Source organism: Meleagris gallopavo, chromosome 13 (genome assembly GCF_000146605.3).
Source record: "Meleagris gallopavo isolate NT-WF06-2002-E0010 breed Aviagen turkey brand Nicholas breeding stock chromosome 13, Turkey_5.1, whole genome shotgun sequence".
In the NCBI taxonomy this organism is placed as follows: domain Eukaryota; kingdom Metazoa; phylum Chordata; class Aves; order Galliformes; family Phasianidae; genus Meleagris; species Meleagris gallopavo.
Window position 1 is genome coordinate 10660628 of NC_015023.2, and position 21685 is coordinate 10682312.

The 21685-nt window shown below is 49.5% G+C and overlaps 2 protein-coding genes and 1 long non-coding RNA gene across 4 annotated transcripts; 2 read left to right on the top strand and 1 right to left on the bottom strand.

Annotated features, from left to right (window-relative positions):
- Window positions 1-2: 2 nt before the first annotated feature.
- On the top strand, window positions 3-16669 carry KIAA0895L (KIAA0895 like; the record flags this gene model as incomplete). Its single annotated transcript, XM_010718031.2, has 7 exons — window positions 3-194; window positions 5211-5354; window positions 13814-13946; window positions 14119-14424; window positions 15037-15134; window positions 15865-16025; window positions 16514-16669. Coding segments are annotated over 7 exons (1137 nt in total), but the record flags the coding sequence as incomplete, so codon positions are not given.
- On the top strand, window positions 6949-12362 carry LOC109369698. Of its 2 annotated transcripts, XR_002119115.2 has the most exons (3): window positions 6949-8573; window positions 8674-8769; window positions 11549-12362. It is a non-coding gene; the product is annotated as an uncharacterized LOC109369698 (long non-coding RNA). The 2 variants fall into 2 exon arrangements; XR_004161198.1 differs by having other exon boundaries at window positions 6949-8769.
- A 650-nt stretch (window positions 16670-17319) lies between the features above and the next one.
- Window positions 17320-20190, bottom strand: TMEM208 (transmembrane protein 208). Its single transcript, XM_019619657.2, has 2 exons — window positions 18844-20190; window positions 17320-17771 (listed from the first exon to the last, which is right to left on the bottom strand). The coding sequence occupies exons 1-2, from the start codon at window positions 18949-18951 to the stop codon at window positions 17634-17636; spliced, it is 246 nt and encodes an 81-aa protein (XP_019475202.1). The 5' UTR covers window positions 18952-20190; the 3' UTR covers window positions 17320-17633.
- Between the last annotated feature and the right edge of the window lie 1495 nt (window positions 20191-21685).

The window sequence follows — 21685 nt, forward strand, 5'->3', positions numbered from 1 at the left end:
GCGAGGAGGGCGGCGGGGCCGGGAGGCGCAGCCCGTGTCTGCTCGTAGCGCTGCGGCCGCGCAACGTGGAGACCGAGCGGGAGCGGTTCTTCAGGGAGCGCTTCGCCTACGATCCGCAGTTCGAATACGCCGAGCCCGTGCCCGAGGCCGTGCTGGAGAAATATCGCGACGCCTCCGATCGCTTCGTGGCGCAGGTGAGGGCGGCCGGAGGAGGACGGCAGGATGCTCGGGGCGCGGAGCGGCTCCGCTGTGCGGTGTCGGCAGCTCGGCTGGGCACGGAGGAATCGCGGTTTGTGTCAGCAGCGGTGCAGCCTGCGGGAGCGGAGGGGATCGGCCCTTTGTATGGGGCCGCGTCTCAATGCGGGACAGACCCGGACAGGAACTCTGGAGCGTGTCCAGAAAAGGGAGCGGAGTTAAAGGGAGTTAAACTCTGAGGGATCTGAGCGCAGTCCGATGGGAGCGGCTGAGGGAATGGGGTGGGGCGGGGGGGGAGCTGCAGCCCTGGCAGGAGAACGTGGGGAGGGGTTCAGCCTCTGCTCCTGGGTGACAGCAGTAGAGTGAGAGTGATGGCCTCACACTGCACCAGGGGAGGTTCAGGTTGGGTGCTGGGAGAACCTTTTTCTCCAAACAGGCAGTGAGGCTTTGGAGCAGGCTGCCCGGGGGGGGTTCAGGAAGCATGTTAATGTGGCAGTGGGGGACGTGGCTGTCGATTGGGTGATCTTAGAGGTCTTTGCCAACATAAAGGCCTACAGGAACGCAGGGGAAGGGCTCACTATTATGGAGTGTAGTGATATTACAAGGGGTTACAGCTGTAAAGTAAAAGAGATTTAATTAGATGTTAGGAAGAACTTGTTTACTCGGGCCTTGGCACAGGCTGCCTATAGAGACTGTGGATGCCCCATCCATGAAGGTGTTCAGGGCCAGGCTGGATGGAGCCCTAGGAAGCCTGATGTGTGGGAATTGTCACCCCTGTGGTAGGAGTTGGGACTGAGTGGGCTTTAATGTCTCTTCTCACTCAACTGGTCTATGATGAAGTTTGATCCATGATTCATTATTTTGGCTCTGAGATCAGCAGCCACCACTAAGGCCGGCCAGGCTGAAGCTGCAGCACATGCCGTGCATACAGGCACCCCTCTCGCCTGCTCCTTGTCCTGGCTGCTGCTGTGTGACCTTGCTTATCATCTTCTGGGTTGTTTGTTGCTTTGTTTTGTTTTGTTTTGCTTGTCTTAGCTGTCCTTTAATTACATGTTCAACATACACCTTCTGTAGCTGATAAGAGAGTGACTCCTGGGGCTGGATCATACTCCATGCCTCATACTGCCTACAGACCTGCAGCCGTGGTCGGGAGCTGGCAGGGAACCTTTGCACTGTTGCTTTAGAACTGACAGACCAAGAACTGAAACATCTGGCTGGTTTCATGCAAAGCAGCCCTCAGCCTGCATCCTGCTGGCTGAGCCTGGTTTGTTTTCTGGAAGGTGTAAAGGTTGTCCTGCATGGCAGCACCCTTAACCCATAATTATCAGCAAGCACTGTGGATGGCAGCTAGGTTGTAGGCTCTTCTTACAGCAGTCTGTGTCTTTTTCATTATCACTTCAGTTGCTTTATAAGCTACTGAAATATTCCTGGCTGTTCTCTGCCACAGGTAGCAATCACAAACGAATGGCAGCAAACGGAGAGCACTGGGTCATCAGAGCAGGAGGCAAAAAGAGTGGGCTCCTTGATGCTCTGCCTGCACACAGCAGCCACGTCACCTCTTGCTTCCTACTTCTCTAGAGGACTGTTACCCACATTGTTCGGTCTCTGTAAACAACTTTCCAGGCATCTAGGCATTTCCAGCGCTACACCTCTGCCCCAGTTAAACTGGTGCCAGCAATGCTGTTTCAGGGGAGATGGTTGGATTCCTCTAATGACCTCGGTGTGGCTTTTCTTTCACACCTTCCTATGTTTTAGTGTGTTTGAGTCTCTGACTAATGCAGTAAATTGAATTGCCCAGAGCTACTTCTCCACTTCTCTTCTGGTACAGCTGGCTTACGGTGTTCTCAAATGGGAATAATTGAAATTGTCTCTGTGCATTACTTGGAATGAAATTACCTGTTCATAAACAGCATGAGTGTTCTCATCTTGTTCTCACACCCACTGCAAGAGATATTAGTATTAAATATTTCTACCTATCTTTGCAAGTTCTCTGTCTTTGTAATGCATCTTGGGAGAACAGAGGTTCTTCTGCCTTCTCAGTGAAGCACAGCATGTAGCAGTCAGGAGTGAGAGCTGTGGAAGGTACTTCATGTGGAGGTGAGTGCTCAGGTGAAGGGAAAATGGACAGGAACCTGGCAGCGGTGGTGGCAGCAGTCCTTTGCTGGCAGCCTGCACTCAGCACCTTGTACTCATTTAACATCTTGGTGCAAGAGCAGGCAAACCAGTTCCCTGTCCTTATTTTTTGTGTTTTGAGATTGATGTCCCCTTCAGTTCTGTTGAATCAACTGTTCTGCGTTGTGGAGTATTTGGGGGTTTGTCTTCTGGTGGTTTGTTGTTGTTTTTTTGTTGTTGTTGTTGGGGTTGTAAGTTATCTTGGTTTGGTTTTGGATTCTTGGTTTGTTATTTTAGTTGGGGGCTGTTTTTGTTTGCTGGGTTGTTTTGGGGATTTTGATGTTTTTTTGGAGGGCTCTTTGTTTTTCTTTGCTTTTGGTTTTGTTTTTAGAGGTGTTTGGAGTTTGTTAGTTTGTTTTGTTTCCTTTTCTTATAGAAACAGAAAAATCAGAAGGCTCCTTCTAGCCCCTCTACGCTATTAGAGATCAAGCAGACTGTTGGCAGCCCAGTTCCTTGGAAGCATAAGAACAGCATCAACACAGGGCTTGGAGCACAGCTTGAGTGTTTGTTGTCCCTTGACACGTGGCCTGTGGCTGAGCTGGTGACAGCCTCCTGCTCCCAGCCCAGCCAGGCCACTGACCGGGCAGGAAGGGCTGACGTGAGCTCAGCAGCTTCTCATAGAGCAAATGTGCTATCTTAGGAATGTTGCTGTCTGTGACTTGTCTGAGAGTTGCTGCAGTACATGCCTATTTTGTCAGCTTTGTGCACCATCTGTACTCAGTTCCTCTTTGCCTGCTGCTTGCCATCTTAAGGAGTGGGGGACAAAGTTTCACAGTGGGTAAACAAAGGTGATAAGAAGGAATGGTCCTTTTCTTCTGCAAGCCAGCAGGAGGGGCCTTGGTGGCTCTCCCAGCTCAGTTCAGTGCCTGTCCTGTGGCTGTTGCAGGACTGAGCTGCTGCAAGAGCACGTGCTGAGGTGATGCTGGTCATTAGCTCCTGCGAGAGGCAAAAGGAGAGCAAACCTCCCCAGGGGGAGAGCAGCTGTCAGATGTTAGCAGCAAGAAAGCTTCAGTAGGGAGGATGAAGGAATGTAACCTCTGCAGGGCTCCAGCTGGTAGCTTCAGCAGTTAGCAAGGTTTTACTGTGACAGGAGAAAGGGCAATCTGCTCCTGGGCTCAGAGGGCTTCCTTGCAGCCTCCAGTGCTCCCTGACAGGTGTGCATATGGAGGGGGCCTCAGATAATACAGACCAAGTCTGATCCACAAAATCAGCTCCTACACTCGGTGTGAACTTGGCCTCTTGTTTGTGCGTGGCGTGAGGTTCAGTGCAAGCTGGTGATGTGGAACTAATGCAGTAAAGAGGCAAGTCCTGACACTTGGAGTAAGAGTTTTAGCAAGTACACTGCCAGAGAGCATGAGTGCCAGCCGGCCTGTTGTTAACTGTGTAACTATGTGCTTTTAGTTCCCTGCTGAAGCCGTGTCTGGTGGTTCATAGCCTGGCTTGTGTGTGCAGTCAGCCCAGGTGTGCTGAACTCTGGCACCACAATCTTTTCCAGACTGTGAAATACCTGAGTTCAGCGTATGTTGTCCCTCTTGCAGTAGGCAGGGGTCCCCTCAGGGATTGAACTTGCTGAAACAACATCAGTTGGATGACAAAGAGGACGACAGAACTCGGGAGGAACAGGTAAAATGCACACAGCTCAGCAGTAGCATTTTGTCCTGCAGCAGCAGGTGAGCAGGCGTCTTGCAGGCAGGTTTACAGATGCAGTAAAGCTGCTGAAAGACTCCAAAACAACTGCAAAGGAGTGGTTGCAGTCACCCAGATTGGAATGTGTATTAATAAACAGACTAGAAAGGGTCATTGCTTGCAAATGACTTCGGTGCATACTGACTTTAGGGAAAGAAAATGCTAATAAGTGCTCGTATAGAGGGTAACATTACTAAAATAGCACGTGCTGCTTTTATTCACGTGTTGTTATTGCAGTAGCGTGGTTGTGCTGAGAGCCTGGAAGAAGCAGCACTGCTGCCCGAGGAGATGCTCTCTGTGGGAGCTTTACTGCAGGGCATGCTCATGCGCTCAGAGGGAGCACGTCTGCACTCCTGACTCTTTTGTGTCCTGAGTACTCTGTTGAAATCATTATTTCTATAGAAATTCTCCAAAGCAGATGTGGTGGCCAGTGAAGAACAAACATCTTGAGCCACACGGTGGTTTTAACAACTTCCTCACTTCTTTTTAAAATTCTCTGCAGCTGATTCATACTAATTCTCTTGTCCTGAGCTATCAGAGCACAACAAAGATCTCTTCTGTAGCTCCAGAGTGACCAGTCGTGAACCCGTTCTGTTTTCATACTTGCTACTTTCGTGCCAGGCCAGCAGATGTCCTGTGCCAGGAGCTGTGCTGTATCAAGTGCCTTCTGGGCTGTGAGTTCCTGAAACCAATCCAGTGTTGCAATAAGAAACTAATAAGCAAGTTGATAAGATTTGCAAACACTGGAGTTTGAAAGAAGAAGTGGAAGCAGAAAAAATGAAAACAATCATGGCTTTAGCATCTAGAGGCAGCGTGCTACGTACAGTGAGGCTGTTTCACTTCTGGTTTGCCCAGTTCTGCAAATGAACACTCGTGAGGATTAGAGGGACAATAAGATGAAGACAGTGTGTGCCACGGGCCATGCTGACTGTGTTATGTATTGATCTATGCTGGTACTCAGCTGCCAACAAGACGTTCCATTTCTCCCCCACAGAAACATCTCACAAGCACTTGATGCTAAATAGTTTCTTGAACTCTTTATCAGGGATTTCCTCAGCTGGGTTCTGTTACACCTGGGGGTTTTGGTACTGTAGAAGATGGCACTTGAGAGCGGAGAAGGTATTCTGACTGACACTTCATTTCTACATGTGCTACAGGCCATTAGGATCATTCACGCTGTCCTGGAGAAGTATGGGACCTATGAGAGCTTCGAAGTTGCCACTGGTGGGAGACTGCTGAGCAAGTGCCAGATCTGGTCTGTTATCCGAAAGTACATGCAGAAGGAAGGCTGCACAGGGGAGGTAATCATTGTCCTTGTGTTTTTTTTTAATCTTTCATGAAATAAATGTGCAAAATATTTTTCTTCTTTGCTCTTGTTCAGCAAAGCATCAGTTCTGATAAGAGTTGAATTAAGAAGTGTTTTGGATACAAAGAAGAAACATACTTGCTGGGGGAAAGAAGCTTGAGAGATTCATGTCTCAGGACAGGAGTTAAAGCAGTAGCTGAGACCTGAGTTTGTAATTGAGGATTCTGTAAACAAACTTGGTGGCAATTTTGTTTGCAAAAGTATTTCACAAAGGAATTCAGCAATCTTCTGCATTGCTGTGTTGCTTTTACAGACACTGAGCTCATTCTGAGCAGCTTCTTCAGGCCATTTGTGGCTCCCAGAAGAGGCCAGCGCAGAGTAAGAGTCTGGATATGGGTTGGGCAAACATGGTGCAGCTATAGGATTTCTTTTTGACCTGGCCGTTGCCTGATGCACACTCAAGGCCAGTGTGTTCTGTGCAGGTTTTGGAAAGCTGAGAGCAGAGCAGCACCTCTTTGCACAGAGCCACATGCAAAGAGTGGAGCAGCAGAGAGGGCTGCACCAGCAGCTGCCCTGCCTGTTCCTGAAGCTGGCTTGTACAGAATAGCAGGGCTTGGAGCAGAAAAGGACGAAGGGAAGAAGAAGGTCTGCCTTTCTCTTTTGCCTTGCAGTAAATTGCTCTGCTTTTCTGCTCTGAACTGTGGCTTCCTTCTATCTCTGGCACGGCTCCTGGCTTGCAGTCCTGAAGTTAGGAAGCAGGTGCTAGTGCTCCACCGATTTGCCTGCATTTCTCATTCCAGAAATATCTCCCTTCTAAGCTAAGGGAGCTGAGCTTAAGGAGAAGAGCTACTGCTTGTCTACGTGGACAGGCAAGCAGGGCTGAGGCTATTTTGCTGTGTCCAGGAGGTATCAATTACCATTGGGATGAATAACCTATTTCTGCTAGCAGTGGTATGGCAGAAATCTGTAGCAGCTGGGTTCATTCATGTGTTCAGAGGCAGAGCTGGGGGAGAGATTTCCGGCTTTTCTTTGGCACATGCTGGGTTATGGTGCTTTCAAACTCTTTTAAGACTAGAAAATATCTTGTTAAGATGTTACTAGTGGTAAATCAGCTGTGTGGGATGGAGGGTGGAAGGCTCGTAGCATCTCTTACCACTTGTTGCTGCACGTCCTGAGCTGCTTTCTGGAGGTGCCCGTTGGGTGCAAGCCTGGGTCTGGTGAAGCAGGAGGGATTTTCAGCTGGCTTCCTGAATTTAACCAAATAACCCTCCTTTCCAGACAGCTCAGAACTCCTGCTGCTCTGTAACAGTGGAATTGCAAGGAACTGAGCCAAAAATCTGGAAGATTCAAATAAGCAGTATAAATACATTCCTTCCTTCCTTGTTGTTCACCTCTTGGTTCCTGCCTGTCGGGAGCACTCCGCCTTTCTCTCTCATCTCAAAGTCACGGTGAAAAAGTGGAAACAAAACATATCTGTGGTCTCTGCCTGCTGCGTTGTACTGCTGATGCCACTGTCACAGCTGCTTGGTTGGAAAGCTGCTCTCCTTCTGCACAACAGAGCTCACTGGGATTATAAAGCAGGGTGAGGAGTCTGAGGATTTATCTGTGTTACAAGAATGATTCCTGGCAGCTGGATGTTCACAGGGAAGAGGGATGCCCCATGGCTTTGTATAAGGAGTTTGCTCCTATTCCTGCCTGCAGTTGTCTGCCAAACACTTCCATGGCCCCAGATCCAAGTGGTGAGGAGTATTTCTGGACCAATTGTGTTCTGTCTCTTAATTTGATTAATTGATTGAATTCAGCTGTTGTATTCTTCTTTGTTAATCTAAAACATATTGAGCTCTATTTGGGCAGAAAGATTTATTTTCTTAGCTGTTAGTCTAGCCCTGTATGATTTTTCCTTTGTTCAAGGGATCTAAGGGTTCAATTATTATGTTTGTACATTGGAGTGCAAGGTACGTGGCTTGTGTGTTTTTTTTTTGAAACTTTTGATAAGTGCTTCTAAAACCATTCGAGCATCAGTTTATGAATCAGCCACTACAGGCTGCGTTGAGTTTCTTTGGGGAAGGAAAAAGGGAAATGTTTCACCTGTGCTTTGTATAGCAAACGTTGTCAAACTTTGCTTCTGGTACTGGAATTTTGCTTGCTGCCATTTCTGCACCCTGCTGAGGAACAGAGCAGCTTCACAGAGCCACCTCCCCCCCTCCCCGCCTGTTTATCTGTTTGCTGTCTTCTCTCTGCTGTACCCTGTCTGTTCCTCACTGCTGTTTGCTTTTCTGTTGCTGCTTTTGTGTGCTCACTAATCACGATGGGTTTCTTACAAAAAGAAGCTCTATCTCACAGGGCCCCACAGGTTTCTGAGCTGCCAGGCACTGCGTCGCTGCCAGCACCCTCTGGTTCTCCCATCACCTTTGCTGCAGTGTTGCTTTGACAGGGTGCAGGAGGCACCGTGATCCAGAGGGATCAGCATGGATTTTCCTGACACAGTTCTCAGCCCTGCAGTAGTTTCTCCATCAATCCTGGAAGAGCAGAGAGCTGGGCTGTGCCACACTGCTGCAACTCCAGACAGCTCCCACGCCTGTTTGACCTATGCTACAGACTTCTAGACACTGGGAGCAGCCCAGAAACCTCATGGTGTTGCTTATTTGTGGGCTGGGGTTGCAGTGTGGGCTATTGGTCTGCAGCTGAGGAAAATGTAGTCAAAAGTTTGTCTCTGATGTGGCAGAAATGTTTGCAAGGGGCTGGGGGTGTACAAGCATGGCTGCTGCTTTCCCTGCCTGGCTGAGCTGCAAGGTGACTGCAGACCTTCAGCTACAACCCCTGCAGCAACCAGAAACACAAAATCAAAACTTGTGCTGCTTCTTTCCAGCTAATCAACAAGTAAACAGCACCTTAGGGAATACAAAAACAGAGTTGCCTGACCCAAGTGAAGTCCCAGGACAAATACTTGTGCAGCATCTAGATGAGTCTTTCCAAAACTTGCCAAGAAGATGGTTATTTGGGAGTGTGGTAGGAAAGGAAAGTCACTTCAGTGCATCAGCAATCTGAACTGCCTGCAAATGGGCAGGGCTGGTGCCACTGGCTGCCAAGGAGATGTCAGTGCAGAGTGCTCCTTTTGTGCCCCCATCCCTGGCACTTGTGATGTGGAGGGATGGTCTGAGCTGTGATGAAGGCAGGATGCCAGTTTCCAGCACCCCAGGGAGCGTGTTTATGGGTAAGTATTTGCACTGCAGTGAACTTTGCATATTCAAGAGTTTCTTTGTTGTAATCCAAGCTGCAGGTTCTGAGTCTTTTCTTGTTCTGTTTTGGCTCAGGGCTGAGGTGATGCTGCTGGAGCTCAGATGCCTGCTTTCCATTATTCATGGATTTCCCAGCTGCTCAGTTTGCACTAAAGAAACCTCTGACCATTGGTAAGTACTGTGTAGTAATCCAGGCATTGTGAAATGTTCTTAAATAATGCTGGCTAGTGTGTCCTCAGGTTCTGGCAGTAGTGCTGGCCCGGCCCACCCCACCACACCCTGCCCATACAGAGCAGATGCACACACCGCTGTCAGTGCTGCTGCAAGGCTTTGGCCCCACCAGCATGCTCTGCTTCTTCCTGCAGTTCTTAGGGAGCTCTTTTCTCTGTCATTTCACCCGCAAATTGGACAGACTGCTTAATGGACCACAAGGATGTGCTGGAGTTTGTGCTTAAAATTTGGGCCCAACCTGTGAGTACTGATGACAAGAGAAGCTGTAGATCTGGAGAGCTGGCCTTGCTGCTCCAGGAATAAGGCTTTAGTTACAGTTTTAGTCCTCTGCTCTCACAGCATCTGTATCTGGGCAAAACTGGGGAGTCCTGAAATAAGGCAATTGATGCTGTCTGTCAGGCTGCAATTGCTGTGCAGAGTTTACTTGATTACTCAGCAAAAGGCCAGCCTTAGAACAATCTCTTTTCTTCTCCCTTGGGTTCTACAATACGTTGTTCTGCTTTGGAACTGGGTCTCAGAAAGTGCACAGGGTTCTGAAGATGCTGAAGCTGAGCTCAGCACTCTGTGAAACAACGGTGATAAGAATTGCACTGACCTTGCAAGGATCTGTGCTTTCCAGTGGAAGCATCAGGTTTCAGTGCCAGCTGCTGAATCCAGAAACGTGCTGTGGGCAGCGCAACACGAGCAGTCAAGATGCAGTCTTCCCTGGAGGTATGCAGAATTGCACCCAGAGGGTTGTCTTTGCGTGGAGCAGTTCTTGGAGCTTCTGTCTGATGAGACAAAACAACACCATTACTGCACTGTCAAACAAACACATTTCCTGTCCAACCTGCTCAGAAGACCTTCACCTTTTTCCCCTCTCAGTGTCACATGGCCTTCTGCCTCTGCAGAGTAGTGTCTTCTACTCCAGAGAAAGTGTTCCTGTGTGCAGAATCCACTCATTTGTCTAACAGATTTGAGCCATTGTAAACCTCCCACAACAGGTTGCACAGCTCACTGATGCCTCTTTGTCCTGAATCTACTTCCCAATCACTTCACTTGATGTTGTCTACCTCTTGTATAGAAACAAAAAGAGATTCCATTTCATGTAGTTGGGTTCAGTGTTGTCTTTACCTTTTCCTTACCACAAGAGAGGAAAAAATAAGTGCCTTCTATGCCTGATGGTTACCTTGTGCCTACACATGAAGGATTTCCCCAGAACTCCTTGTACAGTGATCTGATAGGGTTACCAAGCCAGCAATGATTAGATAAATCCAGAGAAAGTGATTCAGCTTTCAACCTTTTAAACAGAGTGCTGTCACAGGTGTTTTTTACAGCTCATTAAAGCTGAGGCACCTCTTTTTGTGAGTCTCTCGAAGAGGGACTTTGTGCAAAAAGGGACCTCCCTGGCCAAGATTGACCCTAGCAGCAGGGGCAAGGCCTTGTTAGGCATCCCTGGGGGTGCCACCCCCATCCAGCAAAGTCCTGCTTGAGCAGGGTATACAATCAATAGATATACAGAGATGTAAAATCAATTGGCTTGCAGAGTTTTAGGCTAAGTAAGATTATCACAATAGAAAGATAAGTGGAAAATGCTTACCAATGTTGTAGGCTCACAATATCCTCCACAAGGAGTGGTCTCCAGGAGGGGATCCTTCCTCAGTGGCAGTCAGCTCTTAAATGGGTCTAGGAGAGGTGCAGCCAGGCTCCACCCCTTCTGGTAGCACAGGTGAATTGCCTTCACCTGTGCTCCTGTGGTTGACTCACTGCTTGCCTCAGGTGGCCAATCAGAGGTTCAGGCTGTGATTCAGCAGTTCCCATATAGCAGGGAATACTCACTTCTTTGGCTACTTCTTCACCACTGAGCAGAACCCTGGTGTTCAGAATGCTTTCTTCCCACTGTTAGAGCGCATCAGAATGAACGTAGGTTTAGAAACCAGGGCTGTATGAAGAAGCAATTTGATCTGCAGCTGGTCTGAGGGATGCTTTTTGCCTTTGGGTGAAATACAAGAGGAGAAAATCCATAGGCCCTGTGTCACTCCTGTGGTCAGCAGTGGGAGAAAAATGTCTGAACTTCCAGCAGATCCATTCCTATCAAATAAGGAGCAACCTGTGCTGCAGATGAAAGAGTTGCTTTCTTCTGCAAGGCATTCCCCTTACAGCAGAGGAAGGAGCCACAGACAGATCAGGTTATCATAAGGCTGGCTAGTTTTCTTTGGTGGTGGGAATGAAGGTACAGGCAGGAGGGGAGAGCTGGATGTCATCAGAACAGCAGAGTTGGTCTACGTGGAGCACTGACCTCAGTAATTTGATTTGTGTAGTTAAACTCTTGGGTTTATGCAATCTCTCTCTCACTTGCGTGGGTGCACTTACAGTGTTGTTTTCACAGTTGGCTTTTCAAATACTGAAACTTGAGCTGTTCAGGGGATGCCAAGTGAGCAACACCCTCCCAAAAGCTGCCAGCTGGGATAACCCCAATGAGGCAGTTCCCAGTGGAACAGACATTAGAGGGGACATAGAAAACCACTGAATACAAGTCATTGTCCTTGAGGAATTTGCCATAGCATGGACAATTGGGCAGTCTATTTTTCTGATTATTTACTTTTTAGACAGGCTGATGGAAAGCAGGTATAAGTGAGAACGTTTATGCTAGGGAAGAGGTTATCTTTTCTGCAACTACCCTGTATCTCATATCCTAAATTCCAACCTCCTTGTGGTTTGTTTTTCTTTTTTCCTGTAGGGACAACTAAGAGTGACAAGGCAGCAAGATGTCCCAGCCAGCCAAGCACTGTGTGTTAGATGGTGTCCTTGAAGTTGAGCCCCACAAGCTGACACAGCACATCAAGTCCTGTGTTCCCTGGAGCAGCTCTAGGTCAAACAGCAGAGGACTGTCACAGGAGTTCAGGCACTAGTTCTGTGCTGAAGAACACAGCAATGGCTTCGAAGGAGCAGAAGGAGTACTATGACAATGAAATGCATTTTTGTCTTTAAGTTCTCTCTTGTCTTCCCTTCCCCTCCCAGGTTCCAGGATTTCAGCCTCAGCTGTTTTCATTTGGGATTGCAATGCTTGTTGTGTTCACGTCACACCGAGTTGATATAATGGATAGGAATTAGTTAAAATAATACCAGAGTTTGGCTCCTATGTGCCTCCTCCTTTCTGCTTATGTGAAAATGTCTCCAGTTTTCAGCCACCTCTCCTAAAATCTGCAGGACTGAGCTCATTGGGGTCCCGGGTCAGGACTTGTGCCTTAGGCTGAGGTTGGAGCAGTGACCTCTGAGTGCTGGCTGGATGTGGGGAGGGGCAGTGGAAGGACAACTTTTATTTATTTTGAATTGCTTTCTGGAACAGAAGTAAAGTTGAAGGGATGTGCACATTAAAAGTAAAGCAGCAAATCTTTTCTCTGTGTCTTTCAGATATGTGATCCAGTTAAACCATTGCCATGTAAGTCTTTTTATGCTGTTAATTTGCCCAGTAGTCGGTGTTGCTCTGTTACATTGCGCTTCTGGCTTTAGTGAACAGCTTTGTACAATAATAAATCTGGGTTTAAAACCAACTGATTGAGTCTCCTCTCCTTTTTTAAAAGAAAAAGAGACAAAAGCTATAACGTAGCAGTAAATCTGTGCTTCAGTTTGGGCTGTGCTAGCAATTTTGCAGTGAAACCTGAGAAATTTAAAGGCGATGTCTTGCTCAGGATTACAACGTTGTCAGGTTTCTGTTTTTCAACCTGGACAGCTATGAAACAGATGGTTTTTAGAGTTCACACATACGTGGCAGAGGGATTTTTGAGGTATGTGCCAATGCAAACACCTCCTGTGTGCTTGGCTATATGGAGTTTGGTTCTTCATGTCACAGGAGAGGCACAAGATCCACCTCCAGGATGGGTTAGAGAGCAATCATGCTGATGTGAGCTATTTTTTCTACGTAAAGGCGTTCACCAGTTGTGCTGTTAATCACAGCAGACAAATGTCCAGGTGGGAAGCGTGGCTGTATGTGTGCGGCTGGCAGCTCTTGCTGCAAGTGTGTTGGATGGATCTGTTGTTGTTGCTCTTTTCTTGAAGAGTTAAAAGCAATAATAAAAAGGAGATGAAGATGTGAAAATGGAGCTAGGTTCCCTTGTGAGATATTTTTGGCAGGTGCTCTAGAAGTAGGACACATTGCAAAGCAGATAAAGCCCATGAGAAACATTCCCATTGCTGTGCATGCGGTGCTCAAGGAATGGGTGAGAAGGCTCTGTTGGAACAAAGTGATTGTTATCTTTGTGCTTCATTTCCTATAGTGTCGCATTTCCTAAAGTGTAGGCTTCAGCTACAGAAGTAGGAACATGTGGTGGCACACTGATGCTGCTTGTGCAAATCTGCTGCGCTCTGCCCTCAGCTGTGTGCACAGCACCTTCCCAGGTTTGGGTTTTAGGGAGGTTATCCATCTGCCTTGGTCCTGCAGCACACTGGGAGCCGTCTGCAGCTGGAGAGAAGCTGGGGATGGGCTGTGCAGGGCAGCCAGCTTCCCCACAGCCTGCTCAGATTTTGTGGTTGCGATTAGCTGAAAGGAGGTACTTCGTGTTGGGCTCCAGGCCCATCCTGCTACATCTCAGGGGCAGTGCCCGCTGAGCCGTGTGACCATCACCACGTGTGTTCCCTCTGCAAGCCCACAGAGTGGATGTGGTTTGGCTTTCCCAGGGTGCAGGAATATTACCAAATGTGTTAGGGCAAGCATTTCACAGAATCTCTGAAAAACAGGATGCTCGAGGTTGAGAGGTATCTTGGAGGCCATCGGGTCCAACCCTCTACTCAAGCACCCACCTAGAGCAGGCAGGTCATCATTTCCTCATCAGTTCAAGGAAGCCTCCTGGTATCTCTAGTTTTGACATATTTCCTCTCTGGATTGGAATAGTTGTAGCGTGTTTCCCTTAGACATTTTGAAGAGTTGCCCAAAGAACCATCTGCTGGTCCTGAGCCGGTGAAAGATCGCTAATTGGCTGCTTGCCTCCTCCTCTCTCCTCTGCAGGTAGTGGTGCAGCTCACCGATGATCTCCTGTCGCAGGCTGTGATGATGGTGGAGGACAGCCGGCCGACGCTGGCCATCAACCTGTCTGGAGCCCGGCAGTTCTGGCTGGAGGGCATGCTGCGCCATGAGATAGGTCAGTGGGGCAATGGGGGGACCGTGGGCAGAGCAGGGAGGATGCTGAGCATCCTCAGTGGCCGTCGTCATGGAGACGTGGGGATAGCAGGCAGGATGGACGCAGTAGGGTTGAGATTTTTCAGGCTCATCAAGTTGTCTTCAGCTGACAGTGCTTGCTGTTGTCTCCTCAGGCACCCACTACATCCGTGGGGTGAACAACACCCGCCAGCCCTGGCACAGCTCGGAGGGCCGCAAGCAGTACAGCCTGAAGCCTGCCAACCCCACAGAGGAAGGTTTGGCCAGCCTGCACAGTGTCCTCTTCCGCAAGCAGCCCTTCCTCTGGCGTGCAGCCTTGCTCTACTACACCATTGAGAGGGCCAGCCGCCTCTCCTTCTCCGCGCTCTTCCAGGACCTGGAGCAGTACGTCCAGGATGCTGGCATCCGGTGGGAGTACTGCGTGCGGGCCAAGCGGGGCCAGACTGACACCTCACAGCCAGGTACAAAGCCTTCAATGTTTTGGAGGGATTTCTGTATTTCAGTGGATGCGTTCTGGTGCTGGGTGGCTTTGCCATCACCAGCCAGACAGTCCTTCCATGCAATGGCTCTGTTGCCCTCTCATCCTCCTCATCCCCAGCTCTGCTTTCTTATAGATTTATACTTTCCTTTGTGGTATATTTTTCAACACCCGGCTGTCCCATCATCTCTCTGGCTGCTGTCCATCAGGCAGGGATGGATGAGGCATCCTGGGGAGCCCCATGGCTCCCAGTCTGATGGATCTTAGCCCTTCCTTGCGCAGCCTCTCAAAGAGCCAAAGGAGAAAAAAGATAAGCATTTTGAGGATGCATTTAGATTCTAGCATTTAAAAAAAAAGCAATCACAAAGCATGTTGAAAATGGTGAGACTCCAGTGCCTGTCCCTTTTTCCTAAGGGCTGGGGAATGGAGCCTCGCTGCTCTCTGCTGCCCAGGCTTCTCCCTGGTGTGGGACCCCAGTGCTGGCTCTGCTCATCCTTTGAGTCTTTTCCTTCCTGCCAGCCCCAACACATTTGGGAAGATAAGGTTTATCTTGGAGTCATCTCCTGGTGTTTCCCAGGCCCTCTATCTTTTCCAGGCTGCTTCAGTAAGGACCAGGTGTACCTGGATGGGATTCTCCGCATCCTGCGACATCGGCAGACAATCGACTTCCCATTGCTGGCTGCTCTTGGAAAGGTAACAGCCTGGGGTCACAGCTCAAGCTCCACACTGGCAAGGGGCTTTCTGGTTTTGGGCAGCCAGATGTGCTGTCCTGGTGAGAGCAAATAGGATTTTTCCTAGGGCACTGAGACACTACATCAGACACTGTCTCACCTTCTGTCCAGACAGCAGCATCAAGCATCAGCGTACAGGCAGCCCATGTGCAGGCAGCTCTGCATGCAGCACCAGCAGGGACACAGCACTATCAGGAGCCCTTTCTGCTTTGCCTTCCTTCTGCCCATAAATGGTCAGGTTTTATGGTCAGCCTGCAGTATACGAACGCAGCCTTGGCTCCAGCTCTGTGAGACCATCTCACTTCCTTCCACATCTCTCCTCATCAGCCCCTGTACGTAGGGGCACAGCTCTTCATGTTTGGTCTTTGGCTCCTCTTTTGCTGTACCCATCCTGCCCTGACCCAAAGCTCAGGTGCAGGGATCACCAGCTTTTCCTGTCTGCCTATTTACCCAAAGCTGAGACCTCGCTCAGCCAAATACTTGCCCTGCATTTTTGCCTCCACAGATGTTTTTTTTCTCCCATGTCTTTCTTTCAAAACTTACCTGAAGCCTTCATTTCCATCCCGTGGCAGTCCATGGTCCCATTTGGCCAGTGTGAGTGTAGAAAACCCAGCCAGGCAGGCAAAGAAGGTCGCAGGGGGATAGAACCCTTTCATTTGCACATGCTGATCCATCCCCTTGCTTCCCACCAGGTCTCCTACGAAGATGTGAACCGCCTGAAGGAATTTGGTGTCCTGGAGAAGGCTCGCATCCCCCATTTCATGCAGGACCTGGAGCGGTACATGAAGCAGCTCGACCACATTGTCACCACCAACCAGCTGGATGAGCAGGAGCTGGAGGAGCTGCTGCCCGAGTGAGCAGCACCGTGCACCCCACGGCCGCCCCGCGTGCCTCAGTGCATCCTGCCAGCACCCAGCTGACGCTGGCTCTATTTATTCAGTATTTATTGGGGCTGTCAGGCCAGTTTTTGCCTGAAGAAGATGGCACAGCTCAGGCTTCTGCCCAGGAGGCTGATGTGCATGTACTGCTGTGCAGGGTAGCACAGCTGAGATGGTCGGTGTGGTTGTTGTTGATTTCCCCCCTGCCCAGGTCCGTGCATTTTGGGGAACACTGTGCTACTCCGCGTGGTTTTGGGGAAACGAGGGGTGGAGGGAGCAAGGGCAGAGCCTAGGAGCTGCACCAGTCCTGCAGCAGTGCAGGAGGTTGGGCTGGGCTGGTTGCAATGGGGAAAGCATGTCAGGGTCCTCAAGGTTCCAAGTGGTGCTCTCCTCATGTCCTCCCTGAGGGGCAGGAAGGACTTCAGTCCCCCCAGATAATGACCTCTGCTCTCCCTGCTTCTAGATACCTGCCCTGTCATTGCAGACCGTGCAGACCTACAAGTAAACACGACTGCACCCCAAATACGTGTTCTGCCAGGCATCAAGGCACAAAGGACTCAGGGTAGGGATCTGGCTTGATGTTACGAAAAAAGGTGTAATAAAACCCATGTAATGGAAACTTCGTGTGGACCAAACCTTATGGACAGCGTCAAGTGCAAAAGCCAGGCTGGTGCCACTGGCACTAAGCACACAGCTCACTCACATGGGCAAAGCTGCATGCTGCTGAGCTGGTGCGTCAGGAGCAGGAAGGGGTCACCGGTGTGCAAAACTACCTAATGAGCAGGAACAGCAAGAATAAATCAAAGTAGGCAACAGCAGATGTTGCCTTGAGCTGTGTGTGGTTTCTAATGTGGAATCTCTGCCACAGCCACAGCACCTCAGCTATGCTATCTGCGGGGGAGCTTTTACAAAACAAAAAGATTTGCTTTTCAATTCCGCTAGTTGGAACCTTTCATCTGACTGAGCTCCCCTAAAGGTAGCACAGGCCAATTTGAGCCCAGGCTAAATCCCAAATGCTCCACGTTGGGCTGCACATGCAGTTTGTAGCTCCTCCAGCTGCTGCAGGCCCGACCAGAACTCACGGGGCAGATGAAGCCCCTGCAGACTGGGTGCTGCAACAGGCAGCACAGCACAGAGCAACCTAGGGAAGGGATGAGATGACTCAGCCTGGGGATTTGGCTTCCACGTAGCCCAGGCTTCCACAAATATGCTGATGTTTTTCACCACTGCCCTCCGTGAGCACCCCTCTATGGACACACTGCCAGCATGGCCAATTGGACTCTGCTCTTTAATATATTTCCTCCAGCATTGCAATCCTCACCTTTGAATGCGATACAGCACTACTTTAGAAAGGTATTTACACACATCCCAGCATAACCCCCTCCTTGTCATCATGAGGAGCAAGGCCTCGACTGGCACTAAGAACCAACCAAGGGAAGTCTCTTGCAGCCTTCATCTTGGAATGGCAGCAGTGGCAGAGGGCAACATAGATACTGCGATGCTTTCTGATTGGCTTCAGTCGCATCCCTGATGAGATAACAGCATGGAAATGAGACAGCATTAACCTATCTCCTCAGCCAGGGCTAAAAGCGCTTCATCTGGCGGCGCTCCTGGCGGCGCTGCTTCTTCTCGTTTGGCTCCTGACTGGGGGCTGAAGATTCAGCTGTAAACCAGGGCCCCAGGATGTTCACCCACAGGAGGTAGAGAGCACGGCCCGGAGCCTGCAAAACACGTGTGGGAGCAAAGTCAGTCGTTCTGGATGTGATTTTGGCAGGTGAGGGTGGGCTGGTCCTACACAGGAAACCAAAGGAGCTGGAAAACATCTACGGGCTGGGTCAGGGACGTCACAAGATCCACTGAAATCAAAGGCAGTGGCGGACACCCAAAATAAATGGCCTGATTTCACAGAATTCAGGAGCCTGCATACATTTCTGGGAACACAGCACTTAGATTTCATACGTGGAAATCGTAGCATCAGTTCTGAATTACCCAGAAAGCTCTGACTTCCTGGCTGTTCTGCCTGTCCCTTCTTCAGAAACAAAAATCACATTTCTCTGAAGGAAAAAAACACCATCCATCTGGTGTGCAGGGGAGCCAGAGCCAAGGCTGCCCCCTGCCAGATCTGGAGAGGAACTAACTTGTGGGTAAGGATGAAAACAAGATACCTTTTGCTGTTCCAAAACTACCTACATGGGATATACTCCAGACAACTCTGGTGTAACATTATTTTAATTGCCTGGAGATTTGGGTTTTTCATCCTTTTGTAAAAGCAGCTCTAGCTGGAGGAGCATGAGAAATGCTTCAGGAGTAGAAAGCACCTGGTGTTAAGGGGAATGAAAGCCTGCAGTTTGTTCTACTCAGTGGCATGGGGTCCTGCAGTTCCCAGCCTCAGTCAGTGCTGGTGAATGACTGAGGAATCCAAACAAGAAGAAACAGTCTGTTTGTCACAGTCACAAAAAGGCAAAGAAAATAGCTGTTATGCACAAAGGCAGCTTTCATCTGCTCCATGGTTCCTGTTGCTGTCTCACAGGACCAGAGGGAAAGGTCAAGGCCAACCTATTTTTTTGCATGGTTTACCACGAGACTGACCCAGAAGGATCAGGCCTTTTTATTTATGTATTTATTCATTTATTTATTTTTACAAGGTTTTATGAGATAATTTTTTCTTTATCAGGAAAAAGTTTCAGCCTGAAACAGGACACCTTGAGATGAAATGGATAAATGGATATCCTCCATTCTGAAGATGGGGAAAGACAGACAACTCGGAGAAACAAGAACAACTGCAGGGCTTACCAAGAGCCAGAAGTACCAGACGTAGAGTGAGAAGCAGCTCAGAACCTGGACCATTGCTGTCAGCAGGATCACATCCTTGAGGTGCCTGAGGGAAGGAAAGCAGTACATGAACCTCCCCACTCCAGCCCCCACCAAAGCCACCAGCTCCTCGGCCAGCCTGAGGCAGCACTGAGATTGAGGGGACAGGAACAATCTCAGAACAAACACACAAGCAGGTATTTGGTTTTCCAACACAAGCCACACAAAGGAGTGCTGGGATGGGTTAGAAAAATGCCAACTCTTTCATTCCCACCAAACCATTATTGCAGCAGCAATCCCTACCAGGATGGACAGAGTGTTGGATAGGAGGTGCAGTCCTCTAGGTGCCAGGCTGCAGGGAGTGCCTGGAGCCAGCCTCTGAAGTCAGGAGAGAGGATGGTTCCTGCCCTGAAGGAGCTGTGCCACGAAGTGGAAGATTTAGGAGAAGTGAGCAGGCTGTGCACCATCAGAGACAAAAGGGAGACGGACAGGATTTTCCCTGGGTCACAGCTGGAAGAGCCTCAGCCCACCACCACAGAAGAGAAGCAGGCACTGCTCACCTCCACAGTGGAGGTAAGTGCAGCCTCAGGAGAAGAATGGAAGCTGGTGACTTCTGGCACCAGGAGGAAAGCCCCTGCCCAATCTAAGGGCTTACACCCAAAATAAATTCACCACGGTCAACGCTGAAGAGGAGTCAATGTTCCTATAAGCAAAGAAATGGGTACAGCTAACCCTCATCAAAGCAAGAGCACCAGGAAGAAGTGGTGAGCTATGGCAGTGAGTGACACCCTGCTGCAGAGGACAGGAGGCTGTATAGTAACACACAGAGGGTAGGAAATTAAAAAGATGAGCTGGAGATGTGCGTGCAGCTGCAAGGCCGTGAGATGGCTTGCATGACTGCAGCGCTGCAATGGAGGGATGCAGGCTGTTTAAGGACTGTGTGGGAAGAGGAGGGGGAGCTGCCCTTTATGGGAGCAGAGCTGGAGCACACAGAGCTAGATAGATGAAGAGCTAACGAAGAGTTTATGGGTTAAGATTAAAGAGAAGACAGGTGCAGGTGATGTTGTAGTGGGTGCCTGCTATAGGCTATCTGACCAGCAAGAACAACCACGTTAAAGACAAGGCAATCATGGGTCCTTGGGGCAAAGGTGAATGGTGTCATGGATTTCATTAGGATTGTTGCCAGTGGGTGTAGGGAGGTGATCCTTCCTCTCTGCTCAGCACTGGTGAGGCACACCTGGGTACTGGGCCCAGTTCTGGGCTCCCAAGTGCAGGAAAAACATGGAGAGACTGGGGAGAGTCCAGCAAGGGACCACAAAGATGATGAAAGGACTAGAGCATCTCTCCTGTAAGTAAAGGCTGAGAGAGCTGGGACTGTTCAGCCTGGGTTAGGGGGGGTCCCATCAATGTCCATAAATACCTGAAGGAAGAGCGCAAAGGGGACAGAGCCAGGATCTGTCCAGAACACAAGAGATTCCCTCTGAACATCAGGGAGCTATCAGAGTGACCAAGCAATGGGACAGGCTGCCCAGGCAGGCTGTGGACTGAGGCTCCTTGGAGATCTTCCAAGCCACCTGGACGTGGTGCTGGGCACAGCTCTGGGTGGCCCTGCTGGAGCAGGGGTGGCACCAGGTGACCTCCAGAGGTCCCTTCAACAACCTCAACCACTCTGTGATTCTGCAATTCATCACCAGAAACAATTTTACACTGAGACACTGTCACCATACCAAGAACTCAAGAAACTGCAGAACCTGCCATTAACAGTGCCATGATGAGACACGGGTTCCAAAATTTAGTGTATCACCAGCACAAATCACACAAGGGAGCTCCCACACTGCACCCAGCTCTCCAAGACACCAGCAAGCCCCTACATCAGCCTTCCAAAAGCCCAGTAGGTGAAGTCCAGCAGTGCCATCACACACATGCATGAATCAGTTATCAAAGCAGCCAGCGTGATTTGTTGCCTGTTATATCCCAAGAGCATCTCCCACAACTAGCATGCTCAAGGTGACACCAAACTTCCTTATTTTCATTAATCAACTGTCTTGTATTGTGTTTCCACAAAAAAAAAGTACCCAAAATATTTTATACTTCTGGAGTTGTTCATGAGAGCCAAAAGGTGAGTGTAAAAACACTCTGCTGCCAAGCAGGAACAAGAAGTCATAGAGGATGAACAGGGTGTAACACAACTGGCTCAGAAGTCGTACTAGAAATCATTCCCTCTTTTTCAGCCTGCCTTCCCCCTGTGACTGAGTCTCCTACATCACACGTTTCAGTTATTGTGCGAAACGTAGAAAATGTACTTCTTGAGAAGCAAAACCACAGCAGATGGGAGCTCATGGTGTGCAGAGAGAACAGGTTCTGAGCTGCACAAGTCAGTTTGCCTGATGTCTCCATTCACCTGCTGGCTGCAGAAATGAAGCCTCTGTTAAAAACAAAGAAACAAGCAATAGCAAATCAATTCAAATTGCCTGGAGAAGGCTGCGGGGTGACCTCAGTGCAGCCTTCAGTACCTAAAGGGAGCCTACAGACAGGAGGGGAATCAACTCTTGGAAAGGGCAGATAACTGCAGGACGAGGGGAAATGGTTTGAAGTTGAGGGAGGGAAGCTTGAGGTTGGATGTCAGGGGAAGTTCTGTACTCAGAGAGTGGTGAGGTGCTGGAACAGCTGCCCAGAGAGGCTGTGGATGCCCCGTCCATCCCTGGAGGTGTTCAAGGCCAGGTTGGATGGGGCCCTGGGCAGCCTGGGCTGCTATGAAATGTGGAGGTTGGTGGCCCTGCATGCGGCAGGGGGTTGGAGCTTCGTGATCCTTGAGCTCCCTTCC

Excerpts from the sequence above, each read along its gene's own strand:
- TMEM208 (XM_019619657.2), bottom strand. The coding sequence starts at position 18,951 with ATGTACTGCTTTCCTTCCCTCAGGCACCTCAAGGATGTGATCCTGCTG. Across the intron at positions 17,772-18,843 it reads TCTGGTACTTCTGGCTCTTG|GCTCCGGGCCGTGCTCTCTA; the intron begins GTAAGCCCTGCA and ends CGTGTTTTGCAG.